The following is an 18,739-nucleotide window of genomic DNA, read 5'->3' as shown; positions in this document are numbered from 1 at the left end:
AAGCAAATGCAATCAAGATTAGAGTGTCCCAGCAGTGCTCCCAGACCACGAAACTCACCCGCAAACACCAGGAAGCCCCCCAAACAGGCCCCCGAAAACGCTACATAGAGCAAAATGTCTGAAATAGCCCAAAAAAAATCGGCCTGGATTTTGTCCCAACCACTTCTACCCGGTATTAGACCTTCCCAGGAATGCCCCAAGACCCGGCAACCCACCCGCCAAGAAGCATAACACCCCCAAACAGGCCAAAAGCAAAATCTCATACTTGCAATATTTCTGGGCCTTCGGTCCAAACGCGCTGCGTAGCTAGGCCATAAGTCGGGGTTGGCACGACGGATTTCCTGAAAAGCAAATGCAATCAAGATTAGAGTGTCCCAGCAGTGCTCCCAGACCACGAAACTCACCCGCAAACACCAGGAAGCCCCCCAAACAGGCCCCCGAAAACGCTACATAGAGCAAAATGTCTGAAATAGCCCAAAAAAAATCGGCCTGGATTTTGTCCCAACCACTTCTACCCGGTATTAGACCTTCCCAGGAATGCCCCAAGACCCGGCAACCCACCCGCCAAGAAGCATAACACCCCCAAACAGGCCAAAAGCAAAATCTCATACTTGCAATATTTCTGGGCCTTCGGTCCAAACGCGCTGCGTAGCTAGGCCATAAGTCGGGGTTGGCACGACGGATTTCCTGAAAAGCAAATGCAATCAAGATTAGAGTGTCCCAGCAATGCTCTCAGACCATGAAACTCACCCACAAACAGACGGAACCCCCCCTAAGAGCACCTCAAAGGCAAGCAAGTCATCAAAAACACAAAAAAATTTCCGCCTCGGATTTGGCACAAACCACTTTTAGTGCTTCCCAGCAATGGCCCCAGACCCGTCAACTCACCTGCAAAGAGGTAGAACAACACCCCCACAAGTGCTGAGTCTTTCTTCATTGGGCGTAAACCAGCCCTCTGCTTTGATGGAAATAGGAGTCTGGAGGAGGAGGATAGAGGAGCATGTTCTTCTGAACTTGTGAACCTGAGGAATGCAGACTGCGGCACCTTCAAATAAATTAGCATACAAGTGAAGACAGTTCTGCTGATGGGCTTGTCTTTGTGATAATCTGATTAAAGTTTGAATTATATTAACTGTGCACAACAAAGAAAGACAGACACACAGGAATAAAAGTGAATAAGGATGAAAAAGAAAGTTATTGATTCGTTGTCTCATTTTCAGGGCTCGAAGTCGGAATCACGGTCCAGGAATAAGAATAAGGCTTCGTCATCATACTCTGCGAATTCAGCCCGGGTGAGGTCAGTGCCACCTGACAGAGTAGAAATTCCCTCATCTATGGTGCTGGCCACCTCCTCTTCATCCGGCACGCTCTCTCGTACTCTTATATCTGGTGGTATGAGGTGCTGATTCATCTTGATCATTGTTAACCTCTCCACATTTTTGGGCGAGAGGCGGCTCCGTTTGGGAGTTACAATCCCACCAGCCGCACTGAAAACCCGTTCAGAAGACACACTTGCGAGTGGGCAAGACAAGTAGTTTAAAGCCAGGTTGGTGAGCTGTGGCCACAATTCTTTTTTCCCATGCCAATACGCCAATGGGTCAGAATTAACATAGACCTCTGTGGAGTCATTCAGATAGTCCTTCACCATCGACTCAAGGTCCTCCTCCAAGGTTCCTCCACTTTGCGTAGCTCTTGCTGTGCCTCTGGCCTTTTGAGAACCAAACCCACGCAGAGCTAGCCAATCCTCTTCAGCCTCCAATGTTTCTGCTGTCTTTCGTGCAGATGATGCGGTTGCCGGTGTCTTTAACGGCTGAGAGGTCACTTGTGCCACAGCCACAGGTGCAGAAGTGGATTGTTTTGACTGGGGATGGCCTGCTGATGTACTGCCATTTCCTTCAATTTCCAGCCGTTCTGTTTCAAACTTCTTGGCTGACAAGGCTAGCCAACGTTTGTACTTTGTAACATCTTCATCAGCAAAAGAAAAGAATGCTCTGCCTGCCAGCGCCTTTTTGTAGCGTGGATCCAGAATAGTAGCACAAATGTAATGCTGTTCTGAGTGGATCTTTTGAAGACGTTCATCACCTTGTAGGAGCTCTAATAATTGCTCAGCCAGAAGCAAAGAAGAGTCTTTCTTTTTGTCATCTTTTCGAAACACAGAACACACCTCCTTCAGTTGGTCCTCCAGCATGTACAACAATGGGATAGCTTTTCCCAAATTAGAGTCCTCCTTGCTGACTGCACGCGTGAAGACCTCAAAAGGACGAAGCATGCGTGTTAGGCTTTCAACTATGTTCCATTGCGGCCCACCCATCCTCAGCTCCTCTATACCCTCTTTCAAGAAATATTGATCGAGTTGCGTATACTGCTCATACAGACGCTCAAGCATGTAGAAGGTTGAGTTCCAACGTGTTACCACCTCCTGGATGAGTGCTTTCACTGGCATTTGACATTGATATAGCATGCTCCTCAGCTGCTTGCGGGCCTTAAAAGAATGCCTGAAATGCTTGCAAATTTTTCGGCAGTTCTCCAATACACTGGACGCTGCACTGAGTTTATTACCCAAGAATTTTTGGACAACCAGGTTTATACAGTGCGCCAAACACGGCACTCTGAAATAGTAACCGTCCCTCATGGCCTTAACTATATTGGAGCCATTGTCCGTGGAAACATAACCAACCTTGCGTTTTAGTGGGGACAGACAGTTAAGGACCTTTGTGTTAAAGACATCCAAAATGTTTTCTGCTGTGTGACGTTTCTCCAAACCAAACATGGCTAGTGTTGCATGTTTCCGAGCACCTTTAAAAACAATGTTAGTGTCAACACCTGAGTTTAGCTTTGCTTTAGCCCCTGAAAAAGAGACCCAGTGTGCAGTGATGCACATGTAATCAGCGCCTGCGCCACTGGTCCACATGTCTGTTGTCAGATGTATAGTGTGAACAGCACTCTTCTGCAAAGCTGCCCCAATCGCCTTCAGAACATCTTCATGTAGTGCTGGAACCGCAACTCGGGCAAAATAGAACCGGCTAGGAACCTTCCATTTAGGGCAGAGCGCTGTCACTAATTCTAGAAAACCAACCCCTTCGACAAAAGAAAAAGGGAGAAGGTCCAGAGCTAGCATTTTAGCCAGCTTAGTGTTATACAGACGGGTCATTGGGTGGTTGCGTTCATATTGCGCTTCTGTAAACAACATCTTTTTAATGTTGCCCTGGACCAATGATTTACGGGATGATGATCTCTTCGACCCAGTTACGCTCGCTGATGAACTTTTCCGCATTGATGTCTCACTCTCTCCCACACTCTTAGTGTGGCTCCCATGGGGTGTGCTGCTGACATGGGAACTGGGTGTAAGTGAAGTGTTTGGATCGTCTTCTTCTACCTCCTCGTCATCAGCAGATGACAAATCAACGTTTTCATTACGTGCAATTCCGGCTTTCTTGACCGCCTCTAGGTGCGGAAACCATTGGACAGGGTGCCTTCTCTCAAGATGACCTCTCTGGCCTCCGGTACCATAGTTAGAACCAAGCTTACCACGACTATATCGAAGCTTACAAAGGCTACAAATGGCTACGTTTTCCTTTTTTGGGCAAACACTAAAGAAGTCCCAAACTGGAGACTTGAAATGTCTTCGGGGGCCGCCGCCGGAGGAGGCGTCGATACTGGTGGTGGTGGTCCTGCTGCTAATGACAGATGAAGTGGAGGATGTGGATTGCCGAACTTCAGTACGTTTTGCACTTTCACCACCACGAATTGAGGTCGAGGACGAGGTGGGTACCTTCTTGCGAGGAAGAAATATGGAAGCGGTAGGTTTTGGTGTACTACTTAACTCCAAATCTAATGATTCCATTTCCATTGCCTCCTCGCCGACATAATCATCACGCTCAGCAGCTTCTCGGGATAGGGTCAAAATGTCTCTTTGCTGCATGCCCGGTGGGGCTGCAGTGACCTTTGTGATGACTGGCTCGTCGTCATCGTGAGAGGCTTCATCACCAGCAGTATCTGTCACTTCTTGTTGAGCCTCATCACACTCCATAGGTTTGAGTTTTTGGACGACCTTCCTTTTACGCTTAGGTACCGGTGGCAGATCATGGTGTGCCTCTGCCTCACTGTCAGACCGCAGTTGTCGTGGTTCCCAAGACAGATCACTTGCACCAGAACGAGGTGGGCTTGAAGAAGATGTAGACACCCCCCTTGATCTTTTCCTTGCTAGGGATGTGGAAGACAATGAATGATCATCAGGAGGAGTGGCTTCCAATGATACCTCAGCTTCATTGTCGATTTCCAAATGTGCCCCTACTTCGGGAGGAACAACTATTGTGGGCACTTGTGAACGTCCATGCACCTTTGCTTGCGCATCTCCTTTTGCTGCCTCTCCTTCCACATGTACTTGGGCGTGTACTTGCACATGGTGTTGTTGTTGCGGCTGTGGTTGTTCAACACTTGTCAGATGAGTTACAACAACCTGTGTTGATTCAGGGACATTGCTGCTACTTTCTTGCGATGAGCCAACATCACTGGTCGATGGTGATTGGAGAAGTACACTGACTGCCTCTGAAGCACTCAAGGGCTTTGACTTAAGTTGGCGTGGTGGTGGAGGCACTGAACCCAATGGAGCAGGGGTGCTGCTCTCAGGTTGGTCCCCAGCAGATCCTGCTGCTGCAGGCGTACTTTTTTTTTTGCTCCCAAAAAAAGTGGCGGGTGACACACCAGCCTCCTTGGTAACTTGCTTCTTCTGCTCCTTACTAGCAACTTTCTTGCTAGAGGAGCTACGGAGAACTTTCTTTGGGGCCATCTTCTTCAGAGCAGGTCAGACAGCAGGCCGCAGTTGCACGAATTGTAGAGTTGTCTGAGGCCAGACGTGACGTCGCGTGACGTTATGCTGCACACACACACCGCTGCAGGACTTCTTCCTGGCACTGGTGGTTCTCTTGAGTCTTGTGCACCTAAAAAAAATGGAAGACAGAGGAACATCAGTTCAGTTATAGAGCACAAAAAAATCGAAAAACACTGCAAAATCAGCACAATCCCAATCCATCCATGCCCTCCATAATGTTTAAATTCAAGACAACCCACAGAAAGACTAGGCCCATGCAAGACTCACTACCCCTGGGCATAAATAAAGGTTGAAAAGTAGGCAAAATGGTTGGAGGCCTAACAACAAAGCCTGCATTCAAAATGGCCACTTGCCTGCCAAGCACATGGCCAGTGCCTGTAGCTGCACTCAAAATGGCCACCAGCCACATGGCATGTCCCTCCCCATGAACACCCCCAAAAATCGAAAAACACTGCAAAATCAGCACAATCCTATTCCATCCATGGCCTCCATGATGTTTAAATTCAAGACAGCCCACAGAAAGACTAGGCCCATGCTAGACTCAAATACCCCTGGTGAAAAGGCCCCAACAACAGGTCAAAAATCGAAAAACACAAAATTGTACAAAAAAAAAAAATCGAAAAACACAGAAAAATCAGCACAATCCCAATTCATCTATGGCCTCCATGATGTTTAAATTCAAGACAACCCACAGAAATACTAGGCCCATGCAAGACTCACTACCCCTGGCATAAATAAAGGTTGAAAAGTAGGCAAAATGGTTGGAGGCCTAACAACAAAGCCTGCATTCAAAATGGCCACTTGCCTGCCAGCACATGGCCAGTGCCTGTAGCTGCACTCAAAATGGCCACCAGCCACATGGCATGTCCCTCCCCATGAACACCCCCAAAAATCGAAAAACACTGCAAAATCAGCACAATCCCATTCCATCCATGATGTTTAAATTCAAGACAGCCCACAGAAAGACTAGGCCCCATGCACCACTCACTACCCCTGGTCAAGGCCCCAACAACAGGTCAAAAATCGAAAAACACAAAATTTTACAAAAAAAAAAATCGAAAAACACAGAAAAATCAGCACAATCCCAATTCATCTATGGCCTCCATGATGTTTAAATTCAAGACAACCCACAGAAATACTAGGCCCATGCAAGACTCACTACCCCTGGCATAAATAAAGGTTGAAAAGTAGGCAAAATGGTTGGAGGCCTAACAACAAAGCCTGCATTCAAAATGGCCACTTGCCTGCCAGCACATGGCCAGTGCCTGTAGCTGCACTCAAAATGGCCACCAGCCACATGGCATGTCCCTCCCCATGAACACCCCCAAAAATCGAAAAACACTGCAAAATCAGCACAATCCCATTCCATCCATGATGTTTAAATTCAAGACAGCCCACAGAAAGACTAGGCCCCATGCACCACTCACTACCCCTGGTCAAGGCCCCAACAACAGGTCAAAAATCGAAAAACACAAAATTTTACAAAAAAAAAAAATCGAAAAACACAGAAAAATCAGCACAATCCCAATTCATCTATGGCCTCCATGATGTTTAAATTCAAGACAACCCACAGAAATACTAGGCCCATGCAAGACTCACTACCCCTGGCATAAATAAAGGTTGAAAAGTAGGCAAAATGGTTGGAGGCCTAACAACAAAGCCTGCATTCAAAATGGCCACTTGCCTGCCAGCACATGGCCAGTGCCTGTAGCTGCACTCAAAATGGCCACCAGCCACATGGCATGTCCCTCCCCATGAACACCCCCAAAAATCGAAAAACACTGCAAAATCAGCACAATCCCATTCCATCCATGATGTTTAAATTCAAGACAGCCCACAGAAAGACTAGGCCCCATGCACCACTCACTACCCCTGGTCAAGGCCCCAACAACAGGTCAAAAATCGAAAAACACAAAATTTTACCAAAAAAAAAAATCGAAAAACACAGAAAAATCAGCACAATCCCAATTCATCTATGGCCTCCATGATGTTTAAATTCAAGACAACCCACAGAAATACTAGGCCCATGCAAGACTCACTACCCCTGGCATAAATAAAGGTTGAAAAGTAGGCAAAATGGTTGGAGGCCTAACAACAAAGCCTGCATTCAAAATGGCCACTTGCCTGCCAGCACATGGCCAGTGCCTGTAGCTGCACTCAAAATGGCCACCAGCCACATGGCATGTCCCTCCCCATGAACACCCCCAAAAATCGAAAAACACTGCAAAATCAGCACAATCCCATTCCATCCATGATGTTTAAATTCAAGACAGCCCACAGAAAGACTAGGCCCCATGCACCACTCACTACCCCTGGTCAAGGCCCCAACAACAGGTCAAAAATCGAAAAACCCAAAATTGTACAAAAAAAAAAAAATCGAAAAACACAGAAAAATCAGCACAATCCCAATTCATCTATGGCCTCCATGATGTTTAAATTCAAGACAACCCACAGAAATACTAGGCCCATGCAAGACTCACTACCCCTGGCATAAATAAAGGTTGAAAAGTAGGCAAAATGGTTGGAGGCCTAACAACAAAGCCTGCATTCAAAATGGCCACTTGCCTGCCAGCACATGGCAAGTGCCTGTAGCTGCACTCAAAATGGCCACCAGCCACATGGCATGTCCCTCCCCATGAACACCCCCAAAAATCGAAAAACACTGCAAAATCAGCACAATCCCATTCCATCCATGGCCTCCATGATGTTTAAATTCAAGACAGCCCACAGAAAGACTAGGCCCATGCTAGACTCAAATACCCCTGGTCAAGGCCCCAACAACAGGTCAAAAATCGAAAAGCACAAAATTTTACAAAAAAAAAAAATCGAAAAACACAGAAAAATCAGCACAATCCCAATTCATCTATGGCCTCCATGATGTTTAAGTTCAAGACAACCCACAGAAAGAATCAGTCCACCCACCACTGAGTACCCCTGGGAAAAGGCCCCAAAACAGCCCAAAAATCGAAAATCCCAAAATTTTTGTTGCAGCAACTGTAATGCCCCAAACAAACTTACTTGTAAAATTTCTAATCCAACAGTGATCCAAAGAAAGTCAAAAAGGCCTCAAATCCAAAGATCCAGCAGCATCCACAAAAGGTAATCCTTCCAGGTCCACATCCGAATGAAAAGTGACCAGGAGATGGACAAAGCACTGGGAGGAGCCTGCTGAACAGGAACAGGAAGTTGAAGACTATGGGGCACTTCCTTCCTCCCACCCCCCTGCCCCCCTCCCCAAAATGGACTCCTCGCTAAAAAAGTGCAGGCAAATGTCAAACTAAGGAGTTATTCACATAAAAATCATCATTTCTAGAAGGTTTATGCTGCTTGCTGGTGGATTTCTTGTGCAGAATTGCAAATTTATATTTTCGCGCGCCGCATCTCAAATCTCGCAATTGCGAAGTACCGCGAGACGTGATCTCGCCGTACTCGCGTTGACAAACTCTCGCTGGCAAGCCGCGATGACGTAATCGCGCTCGCCAATTCCCGCGGGATCACACAGCAAGATCCAAAATGGCGCAGCACTCGCAAACTATCGAAAAAAACAACTCGGCAAACGATGATAAACGCCGCGCGCCGCAAAAATTGTATCACCAACGCCGCGCGCCGCCAAAAAAATCCGCTGCGTGCGAATTTGCGGATTTTGCGGGAAATCCGCAAATCTCGCGGATTGCGGATTTCCCGAAAATCCGCAAAATCCGCGAGCGGAACGGATTTTCCGCCCATGCTTAGGTTGTATACCCTTTTCAGCATCTAAAAATATCACTTGGGTGGGCACTTGATTTTGTGCCATAAAATCTAGAGCTTTGATAAGAAGAGTTGTGTTTGTACATAGCAGCCTTCCTTCAACAAACCCATATTGATCGGAATGGACAAAAGAGCCTATGACTCTACTTAATTGGTTACCCAAGAGTTTAGTGAAAAACTTATAATCCACATTAAGTAGACTGATTGGTCTATAGGAGTTAATATTTTCCATTTTCTTTTTAATCCTCCTTTAGAACACTTACTACCACCACTATTCTAAAAGAAGGCGGGAGCTCCCCTCCTTTTAGTAAGTAATTCACAAGCTTTAAAATCTCTATATTCCAAGTTGGGCAAACTTTTTGATACAATTCTGAAGGGATTCCACCGCCCCCCCCAAGGATTTACCATTAGTCAAAGAGTTTACGACTTTCTCTACCTCATCTGGAGAAAATTCGGCCATCAACTCCTTTATTTGGCTGTACTTCAGCTGTCGAATTGGGAGCTTACTTAAAAATTGCTTCAACAGTCTTGTATCAATCTGATGATGCAGGTTATATATTTATTCATAATGTTCAAGAAAGGCATTCTGTATTTCTAGGGGATCTGTTAAACGTACCTTGATTTCTATATGTATTAAGGATGTAATCCTATTGCTTGCTTTTCGATCTCTAGACTGCCAGGGTAGCAATTTACCCGTGTATTCACTTTCTTTGTAGATTCTTTGAAGATATGCGGAATTGGCAGTATAGCTAGCTTTGTGCATAATAATATTTCTGCATATCTAATTTAGCTTGTCTGAATCGATCTTTATTTATCGCTGGCTTAACTCACATAAGCATTACACTTGCCTGATGTAACTCAGTCTCCATCTTCAGCCTTTTCGGTAATAGCGCTTTTCGTTTTTGCATCCCGTTGGTTGTAATATATCCTCTGATGGTTGCCTTGAATGCCTCCCAAACATTCTCTACTCGGGCAGTATCTATATTTATCCAAAAATACCTTAGAATCTCGTTATTTACCTCTGTACTCCATTGCTCATCCTCTAAATTGACTTTATCAAAAGTCCATCTTTCCATTTGTCTTTCTATCCTAATCCCCGTAATTTCCTTTTTGTCCATAGCATGGTCTGAAAAAGCATTTTGTATGTGCTCATATATAATTAAATCCAGACTGTGTGAAGATAAAAAATAATCTAATCTTGAGGCAGTAATATTTAGTTGAAAAATACGAACATTCGCACTTTTGTGGCGGTTTATTTTGCAACGGGTTTTTTAAATTTAGTTTGCGCATACAATCTTTTAATGCTTTAGCCACTAATGGCTTATTTTGCTTACAAACATTGGTAGAGGAATCTAATTCCAGATTTTACTGTAGATTAAAGTCCCCTTTTATAATCACTAGGCCCAGGATATTGAATAAGGCCTGTTTCAGCTCCCTTAGGGGGGTAGGGTTATCTAATATCAGTGCGTATGTTGTAGCTGGAGTCAGTCTTGTTTTATTTAATATACCACTTAATATAACTCATCTCCCTTTTGTATCTGTCTGAGTGAAAACTACTTGGAAAGGCAAATGTTTATGAACATGTATTGCAACTCTACTTTGTGCTAGGCGTGCCTTTGAAAGACATTGAGAGCCAGCTCACTGCTTAAAGAGTTTATGTGCATTGTCTTTCTTGTTCAAAAAATGTGTATCCTGTATAAATATAATATCTAGGCAGTGCCCTCTCAAGCATATATCTATTGCCTGTGCTTTTCGATTATTAGTAAGGTTGTTGGAATTAAACGATATTATCTTCAACTAGCAACCCGCCCCGGCGTTGCCCGGGGCAGAAGGGGGCTGGGGGCAGCATTTTATGCTTCTGTGCACTCCCGCCTGGGCCCCCGCCCGCCCCGACATTGCCCAGACTGCCTCCCGCCTCGCGTTTGCCTTACCTGAGCCGCCCGCTCCGGCTTCACCGCCACTCCTCGCCGCTCGTCAACGCTCCTCCCCGCCTGTCGTCATCACGCACGTCTAGGTCGCGGTCAGCGCTACGTCGAGGCCGGCGCTAGTTTTAGGGAACTACTTTGTTTTTAAATTTTAATTTTTTAATTTACGTTTTATTTTTATTTTATGTCGCCTATGTCCATCTACAAACCCTGAGGATTCCAACAATGTATTGGGTGTGTGGATTGGCGCTGTGGTTCCCGAGTTTACCTTGCCAAAAGGTTTCTGTTCTCTCTTTATAATAGTAGTATAGATATCTCTTTCTCCATACAAACTCATGTCTTGGAACTGCCTGTATCGAAATATGCTACTGCACTCCTTCTGTTTCCTTTTCCCTATCTTTTCTTTGTTGTGCTTCTTTAACCTGAGCAAATTTTTCATGACTTCTTTTTCTCTCATAAATCTTTTTTCATAATTCTAATATGGCTATATCCACATTCCGGTATCCTCAATTCACCGATCTATCCTGGTGCCTCCGAACTCTCCTTTTGTTTCTCTTGCTGTGCCCCAACCCACACTGCAGCTCCCTCCCATACACCCTCCTGTGGAAGCTTGGCCCTCACCTCCTTCCCTCCCCTCCCCATTGATTTGGATGTCGCATTGCACTCTTGTGCATGTATCCCTTCCTTGCACTAGAATCTACTTCCAGGAAAAGGTCCTCCTTCCATCAATCCATCATACCCCATAATTATATATTACACTGCCCCCTGCAGTTGGAAAGCTCAGTTAGCACCTAAATCATTTATATTTTACTTAGGCAGTTTCATAAGAAGTGCTTGTGCTTCCTCAACATCATTAAATAGGAAATATTGACCTTTCACCAAAACCTTAAGGTGTCTCAGACCATTTCAGAACTTGGGTGTCCTAGCATCCTTCTGGGATGCCCTTCAGACGGAGGTTAGAGTGTATGTTATAATATTCTAAATATTCCATCTTGCTTTCAATTAAGTTTTTACGCTTCTCGATATGGATAACCTCTTTCTGCATGCTTGCTACCTTATCCTCTGAGGTTGAGACTCGACGTTCTGCCTCCTTAGGTCTTTCTGGAATAAACAACACATTTTCTTCCATTTTAGAAAGTCTTGCAAGAAGTATTGCTATTTCTTGTACTTGCAACGCTTTCAGATCTCTTATCTCCTCGAGTATGATGGCAAGCATGCATTGAACGTATTCTTCTCTTTCATTCTTTTTTTGTAATTTATTTTTATTTCCTGTCTGAATATATGTTATCAAAGGGGGTTCTTGTATAATAGCCTGAGACTGATGTATACTCACTACGAGAGAGGCATTTTGTCATGAGACTGTCTCCATCTCGATCTGTTACACCTGAGATTCAGACTGTTAGTTTGTTTTGTAAATAGGTAGTATTGCTTGGTGTGTGTTGAACTATTGTTTCCTACTGGGCTACTATTGTTGTCCTCATGACTGACTAGCGGCAGCATGTGTGGGAACCATCTGCCGTTATCTCCTCCTTAAGCCGCCTCAGTAAACACCAGTAAACACCGCATCCCGAGGAAAAAAAATAGCCCAATGCAATTTGAGTGCTTAACAATGTGATCAGAGATATGGAGTGCTAGATACATAATGCATCAGACTGCCCAGGAGAGCATGTTAATCCTTGCAAGGGATCTGGAAAGTGCGCTGTAGATACCAATACAATGCAATAAAATACCATACAATCAATACCTTTCAATATACTAGTGATGTTGACAGGTGTATGTGTTTATACAAGAGTGACGTCCGACGGGCCCAAGGAAAGGTCTCCAGTGATCCTTATATATATGGGGTGAGCCCCTATTTTACACAATTTTCAGTAAAACAAAATGCCCAATCCCTTCTGTGGCTCTATAAATATTTCTCCTTTCAACAGAACTCACAAAGTGGACCCGCATTATCTCAATGTCAAATATCAAAAGGGTCCTAAACACACTTCTTCTGGGAACATATGTTGATAAGCATTCTGCCCAGCTTAATTGGGAAACTGAGAACATATTGAGTAACGAATATTTGAAATTTTTACATGTAAAGGGTACATTTCTCACTACTTAGCCTCTTAAAGTATTGTTTACCTTAACATCTTTCTCCTTTTCAGATAAAATGGCTTTTGTTGGATTCAAAGGGAGCTTCCGGCCCACTTGGAGTAAGTTTCTCACTGACATGGATGCCATTAAGATATTCCAAGCTGTCCCGATCCCCGTGGTGAAGATGAAGGCGTTGTGAAAGTGATCCCGCAGACTCATCCAATTACCACTGCAAGCGGCAGGAGGGACTATAGACTATGCCCACACGGAGGGAGCCCTAGGCCTTCCGGCCTGTGGTAAACAGGGCCTGTCTCCCCGTTCTACCGGTCCCAGGAGGACTGCTCCACATTTTCATAGTCTGCTTATTTTAGGCAGAATGTGTCAGTTGTCTGAGCCTGACGAATCAAGACTGTGCCAATTTCTGAGATTTTTCGCATCGGGGAAAACGCAACGGTTTTTCTTCGAGTTTGCCAGCCTCAGTAAGACGTTTCTTCTTGTTCAGATTTCATGACTGAAGTGGACTGCCTTGGCCTTGGAGTTGTTCTGCTGTAGCAGAATCTTTTTTCTCTGACACCGACCAGGCCTAGTAGACTGGGCCAGATATACTGGGCCTGCACTTGGCAGACCTAGCCAGCTTTCTTTACACATAGTGTTCTTTTGTTGTGCATTGTAAATATATGTATATTGGTGTACATGGCTGTGGTGGACGTGAGACAGAAAGCATTGCTGGTTCCCTGGGGCAATGGTAGGTGCTGTCTCTAAGTGTAGCCTGGTATATTTAGGTCAAATGTGGCTCAACAATTATCTGTGGTTAGTTGTGAAATTGTTTTACTCACTGACTCTACAGTGCCCTCCTCATTCGCTATTGTGTCATTACTATGAAGTCATGTACAGCTCTTAAAGATTGCGTAGAGCTTCTCTAACACACTATAAACACAGAGGGCCAGATTCACAAAGAGTTTTTCAGTTGGTCTCTTTCACCCTTGCGTTACAAACCTGGCCCTTAGAGCGTACTATTTACCACACGTGGCGTATATGAGACGGCATACCATGTATTTACAAATTCTTCTTTTGTGTGTCTGTTGTATACACTGCATCAAACTTGTGACCCATTATCCTTCACTTCGTTTCTTTGAGCATGGACTAGCATTAGGATAAAGGTCGAACAGGTTAAAACACCATCATCTAAAAAAAAACAGGCGGAAAACCCTAACCTAGAAAAGATGTGTGGTGAACCTTGCACAGAACGACTGCACTCTGAAGGGATCAGTGGTGATTGTTTCCCTCCTCTATGGCTGCACTCAGTAGGGTTGTGATGGAGGTTGTTTACCTCCACAGGAACTCCACTCAGCAGGGATGTGATGGAGGTTGTTTACCTCCGCAGGAGCTGCACTTGGCAAGGGTGGGATGGAGTTGGATTCCATCTGCAAGAGTTGTACTTACAGACCCACTCACAGACTCAGGCATTCACTCACAGACCTACTCAGACACTCCCTCACTCACAGACTGACTGACACACTCATGGAGGCCCTCGCAAACCCACTTAGACACGCTAACACACTCACTCAATCTTTGACCCCCCCACACACACACAAAGAATGTCATATTTGTATGCAAATTAGGGATAAACACACTGAGGCTAGCACTGAAGACAGTACCCCTCTGACTTTCGACTGAATAGCACAGCAGGACCTGAGATTGTCTCCGATGATGATAAAGAGGCTTGGGCCTTGAATAGTCCCATTTCTCACATGCTCACATGCAAAGTCCATAATTACTGTTGTCTTTGTTGGGCTTTCAAACATGACTTCGATAGAGGCGTACCACAAAGTTACAAACTCTTTTCACAGGAAGCAGCCAAATTCATATTTCAATAGGAGCATACACTCCGTGATGCAACATATTTGCGGCTCTAACCAACGATCACTGACTCTGTTTTGTTGTGTCTATTCTCCAAACACTTCCGGTCCAACTCACCTCCTCAGTGAAGCATTCAGATTAGGTACTAAGGCCCTTATATAATAAAGCTTTCCTTAAGAGCTCGTACGACACAATGTGATGCAGAACACAGGATCATTTACTAACTTTTTTAAAGGCCCGCATGAGTAATACTAACTTTCATTGTGTTGCAAGAATACCCACACAGTAGACCATGACTATAATCGGCATCCCTGATTCGGGAAACTAATCACAGTTCCCTGGAATCCTTAGAGATTCAGACCCCACGCCCAGTACACCAGAACATATGACCACTTGTAAAAAGAAAATCTGCCTAAAACAAAGTGTTAAATCTCCGGAAGGCATCAGAGTAACTGATGGTTTTCTAGTGTTGTTTGCAACACAGGCCAGAGCAGATTCAAATAAGTTCTAGTGATCTAACAAGACAGGTCTGCGATTGGGTGACTGGTCTTCTCCATAGTCTTTTTCCCAAAAAAGTAAAGTCAGGTCAATATTTTGCCATTAAGGCAAATTAAGTCCTCCCTTCTTCGTTAGTGGAAGAACTAAGCCCCTTTTCAGTGACCTAGAGAACATCCTTTCTAAAATGGAACTGCTGATTAGCTATACTTCCATAGGAGTCGTGAAGGTGAAAGGATCAGTGTCACAGACGGCCATGTTTATCCCAGCTGTAAGATGGAGGTGTTCCTGGAGTGATGCTAGAAATATGCTATTCACAAAAAGATCTGCTTCTAGGTGGAGCCTGATCTCGGAAATAGCCTCACATAGAAATAAGGACATCAGTGCATTGTTTTAACAATAGAAAACCCTAATATCTTCCTAAATACGCCTCAGTGGCTTAGAAAGTATGCCATTTATGTTGGAAACATGTAGAACATAAACCAAAGCACGCCTTTAGCAATCTCTAGTAAGATGTATTTAATTAATGACTTAGCAGTTCATTCCATCACACTTTACAAAGATCAGTTAACCTAGAGATTGAAATGGTAAATTACACTTGTTAACAGCACCTTCAAATTACACACTCCTGTGCATTCTGGAACTTTCTTTAAAATCCTCGTAGAGTGTAGCATGCAGAGCATCTACGGTGCTGTTTGACCAATTCTTAGTAATTCTGTGTGCTGGAACAGGGACTTAGTCAATTTGGGCCCCAATATATCAGAAGACTATGGATAAGACATTTCTATTCACTGTAAACATGTACCATACCTTATCATACATCCGAACCCCACATATACCAACTGAGCAACTTAAAGCGGTTCAAATATAATAGTATCCCCATATTGCTACAGTAGCTATTTTAGCACAATACGTACTCGCATATGACAGGTAATGAATTCAAACATATTTAAAAAATATGACTACAGTTAGTGATGCCCAGTAAAACCTCCAAAGTCAGGAAATGCGAGGACTAACTTAGGTGTGTACCCTGTAGCTCCATCACGCACCAATGCCCATGGAAAGGAGCTAATCCAAATGTAGCACACATAGGAACTACAGCTGGTCAAGCTGTGCTCCTATGGATCCTGGATTGTCACCGACTTTACCATAAGCAAAAAGCATTTGCTAAAAATATTTTTCTGCTAAGAACTTGCATCAAACCTCTCTGCTTTCCTCTTTTATGGTTTCTAAGGGCCCTAAAATTTAAAAAGTAGCAAATCGTATTCCTTTAACACAAAAAAAATGTTCATTTTGCACCAAATTATCTTTTGCAACTTACAGGTCAGATATAGTCATCAATTATTTCAAGAGAACTTTGAGAGATTTTGAAAGTGCTGAGGTTCCAAGACATGAACAATGATATGCAGCATAGGTGAATGTTTTGGTGCACATGGAGACCTCCCTCTTGTCTAAGTAGAATCCCAGCACTCTCTCTTTGTCTTATGGTTCAGTGAGGCAGTCCGTGATCTTGCAATGCCAGGAATTCCACTATAGAAGCATACTAGGTCTACACTCTACTCTCTTCCTATCCTCAGTAACAAATTAATCATAAGTTTATTTGAGTGTAGCAGGTGCCTCCTCAAACCTACACTACTGCATTTTTACAAAGCTCTTCCACACAATCCGAAAATTCCTACATTTACATCTAGCCATCATCAAGGTGAGGCATAGAGAAAAGGCCAACTGTAGAGCAAATGTAAATAAGCTGGTGGACAAAGCCGTTGACCACAAGCCACTGGCACAGAGGGCAATAACAATCGGTCTTTGTTTCCTAATCTGCCACCTTACTGCACAACAATTGAAAATCACTCACATCTTCAGACTGCGAAACAATTCTTGAATGGCACAGTAGATTATTTTTTCTTTTTAAAGTTAAAATTTAAAATCCCATTGTTCATGTGCCAACTTTGTCAGATGGCCTGGAAAGGAGGAAGCCAGCTAATTGCATGCAACCTATGGTATTCCTCAGGAGACATAACGGCGAGAAATATCTTTATTAGCAGTGTTTGTGTTTAATGTTTGTGTGCCTTCTTTTTCTTATATAAGTGCGCCACTTACATTCACATTATTCTTGTGTGGTGTGCTCTCATGCGACCTCCCTCATTAGCTCTACGTTACGGTTAGTGTTTTCCAGATTTAGTTTTTTCTAATTAGTGGTAGTCTCTTTTGTAACAGTTCTCTAAATGTGTGCTGTCTTTATGTGAGTATGTCCCTCACTGGTGAAAAGTGTCTCTAATATACGTATTCTTGTTATTTGGTTGGAAAAAATCCATACCATTTTAAACAATCATCATTTAAATGTTCCGAGGAGAGTCAATATTTTTCAGACTTTAGGACATCGTACCGTAACTTGGAAATAGTTATTTCCAATTATCTAATAGGTAAAATAAGAGAATTGAATTACTGATAAAATTCATAGTTGTGACAGAACTCCCTAGGCCACCTCTTGTGGTTTGTTTTAAAGTCTTTGAACAACGAAAGATTTGGAGTTTGCGCGTTAAATTGAAAACATGCAATTTACCCTCAAAGAGACTGCTTATATGTCAATGAAAATATTACCTGATCAAAGATTGCTCATACAGTGTTGTATATTACAATCTATCAATGTTTAATCCTGAAAAAACTGCTCTGAATGTTTGAGATTGGAAATGCACAGGCTAGTGTACCGTGTAGGATATATAGATTTGATTATTTTAAGACATGGTTGCCAAATGAATCAGAAAGTTGATGTGGTATAAAACATATACTATCCATTTAGTGACTATGACAAATGGCACACAGATAAAATAAGGGCAGGTATGAGAATTTAAAATCTTTTCAACAAGTTCAATGCTGGCCTTTTCCCATTACCGAAACAGCTGGTACTTTTTCGGAATAAGATGTAAAGTACTGTATAATGATTTTAAAGTAAGAAATATTTCTAATGATGACAGAATTAAAAAGAATATATTTTCTATTTATTTATTGTAATTACACCCATGAAACAACCATCCCGGACTCAAAAGAGTTGCACAGAGGTCATGATACCCTCAGCTATTAAAGGTGTTGGAGGGCAGCCCTCTCTGGTAGCCCACTTTGCACTTATCTGTCCCCTCACCTGGAGAATGTTGATCCTCACTGAAGACTCAAGCTCACAGCGAGCATGCTTGGTTTGACTACTCATTACTTAGAGCAGAGGAGACTCAAAGTTATTGGTTGTCTGGACTCATACTTACCATTTATCACAATAAATATGAAAAGCAATTCGAGTCAGTGATTGTTTAATTATATTTCTCAATGTATGTGGGATTATTACAGTTGATGTTCATGTGGAGTATTGTGTGTGTTAACATTGTTCATTAAGCAGTAGAAAATGACATGCAATAGCTTTGTAGTGCTTACATCATTGTTTGCCATACGCACTAATGAAATGTTGGTGACACAATTATGAATGCTTAATTGTATTTTCGACTACTTTAAAGATACTAAATCAAGTTGCAAGTATTACGTAGCACTTCTAGACTGGCCCAAGTATACCTAGAGAGGGTTAAAAACATACAGCTCAACTCGCAAATTAATGCAAGATTGGGAATATGGTGTAGGACTGAGTTTGATAAATTATTACTCAAACTATATTATATATTACCTTTGATAGTTGGGATGGGAATGCACCCTTCAAGATATATAGGCATGGATCCTTCCCCTGAGTGCCCAACTGCATTTATCCTGCCTTTTTGTTTGACCCATCCAAAACACTAATCCAGCACATGCGCTCAGCCAA

At 43.4% G+C, this 18,739-nt stretch overlaps 1 protein-coding gene across 1 annotated transcript in view; it reads left to right on the top strand.

The window, feature by feature from the left end:
• The window catches only part of CEMIP (cell migration inducing hyaluronidase 1), an 857,787-nt gene extending 839,565 nt beyond the window's left edge, over positions 1 to 18,222 (top strand). Inside the window, exon 29 of the mRNA XM_086957874.1 lies at positions 12,654 to 18,222. Within this exon, the coding sequence (XP_086814000.1) occupies positions 12,654 to 12,781 (128 nt within the window). The 3' untranslated portion in view covers positions 12,782 to 18,222. The remainder of the gene's footprint in view (positions 1 to 12,653) is intronic.
• The last annotated feature ends 517 nt before the right edge of the window (positions 18,223 to 18,739 follow it).

The sequence above is a fragment of the Lissotriton vulgaris genome, chromosome 2_1, assembly GCF_964263255.1.
Source record: "Lissotriton vulgaris chromosome 2_1, aLisVul1.2, whole genome shotgun sequence".
NCBI lineage: Eukaryota > Metazoa > Chordata > Amphibia > Caudata > Salamandridae > Lissotriton > Lissotriton vulgaris.
This window is presented reverse-complemented; position numbering and strand designations above follow the sequence as displayed.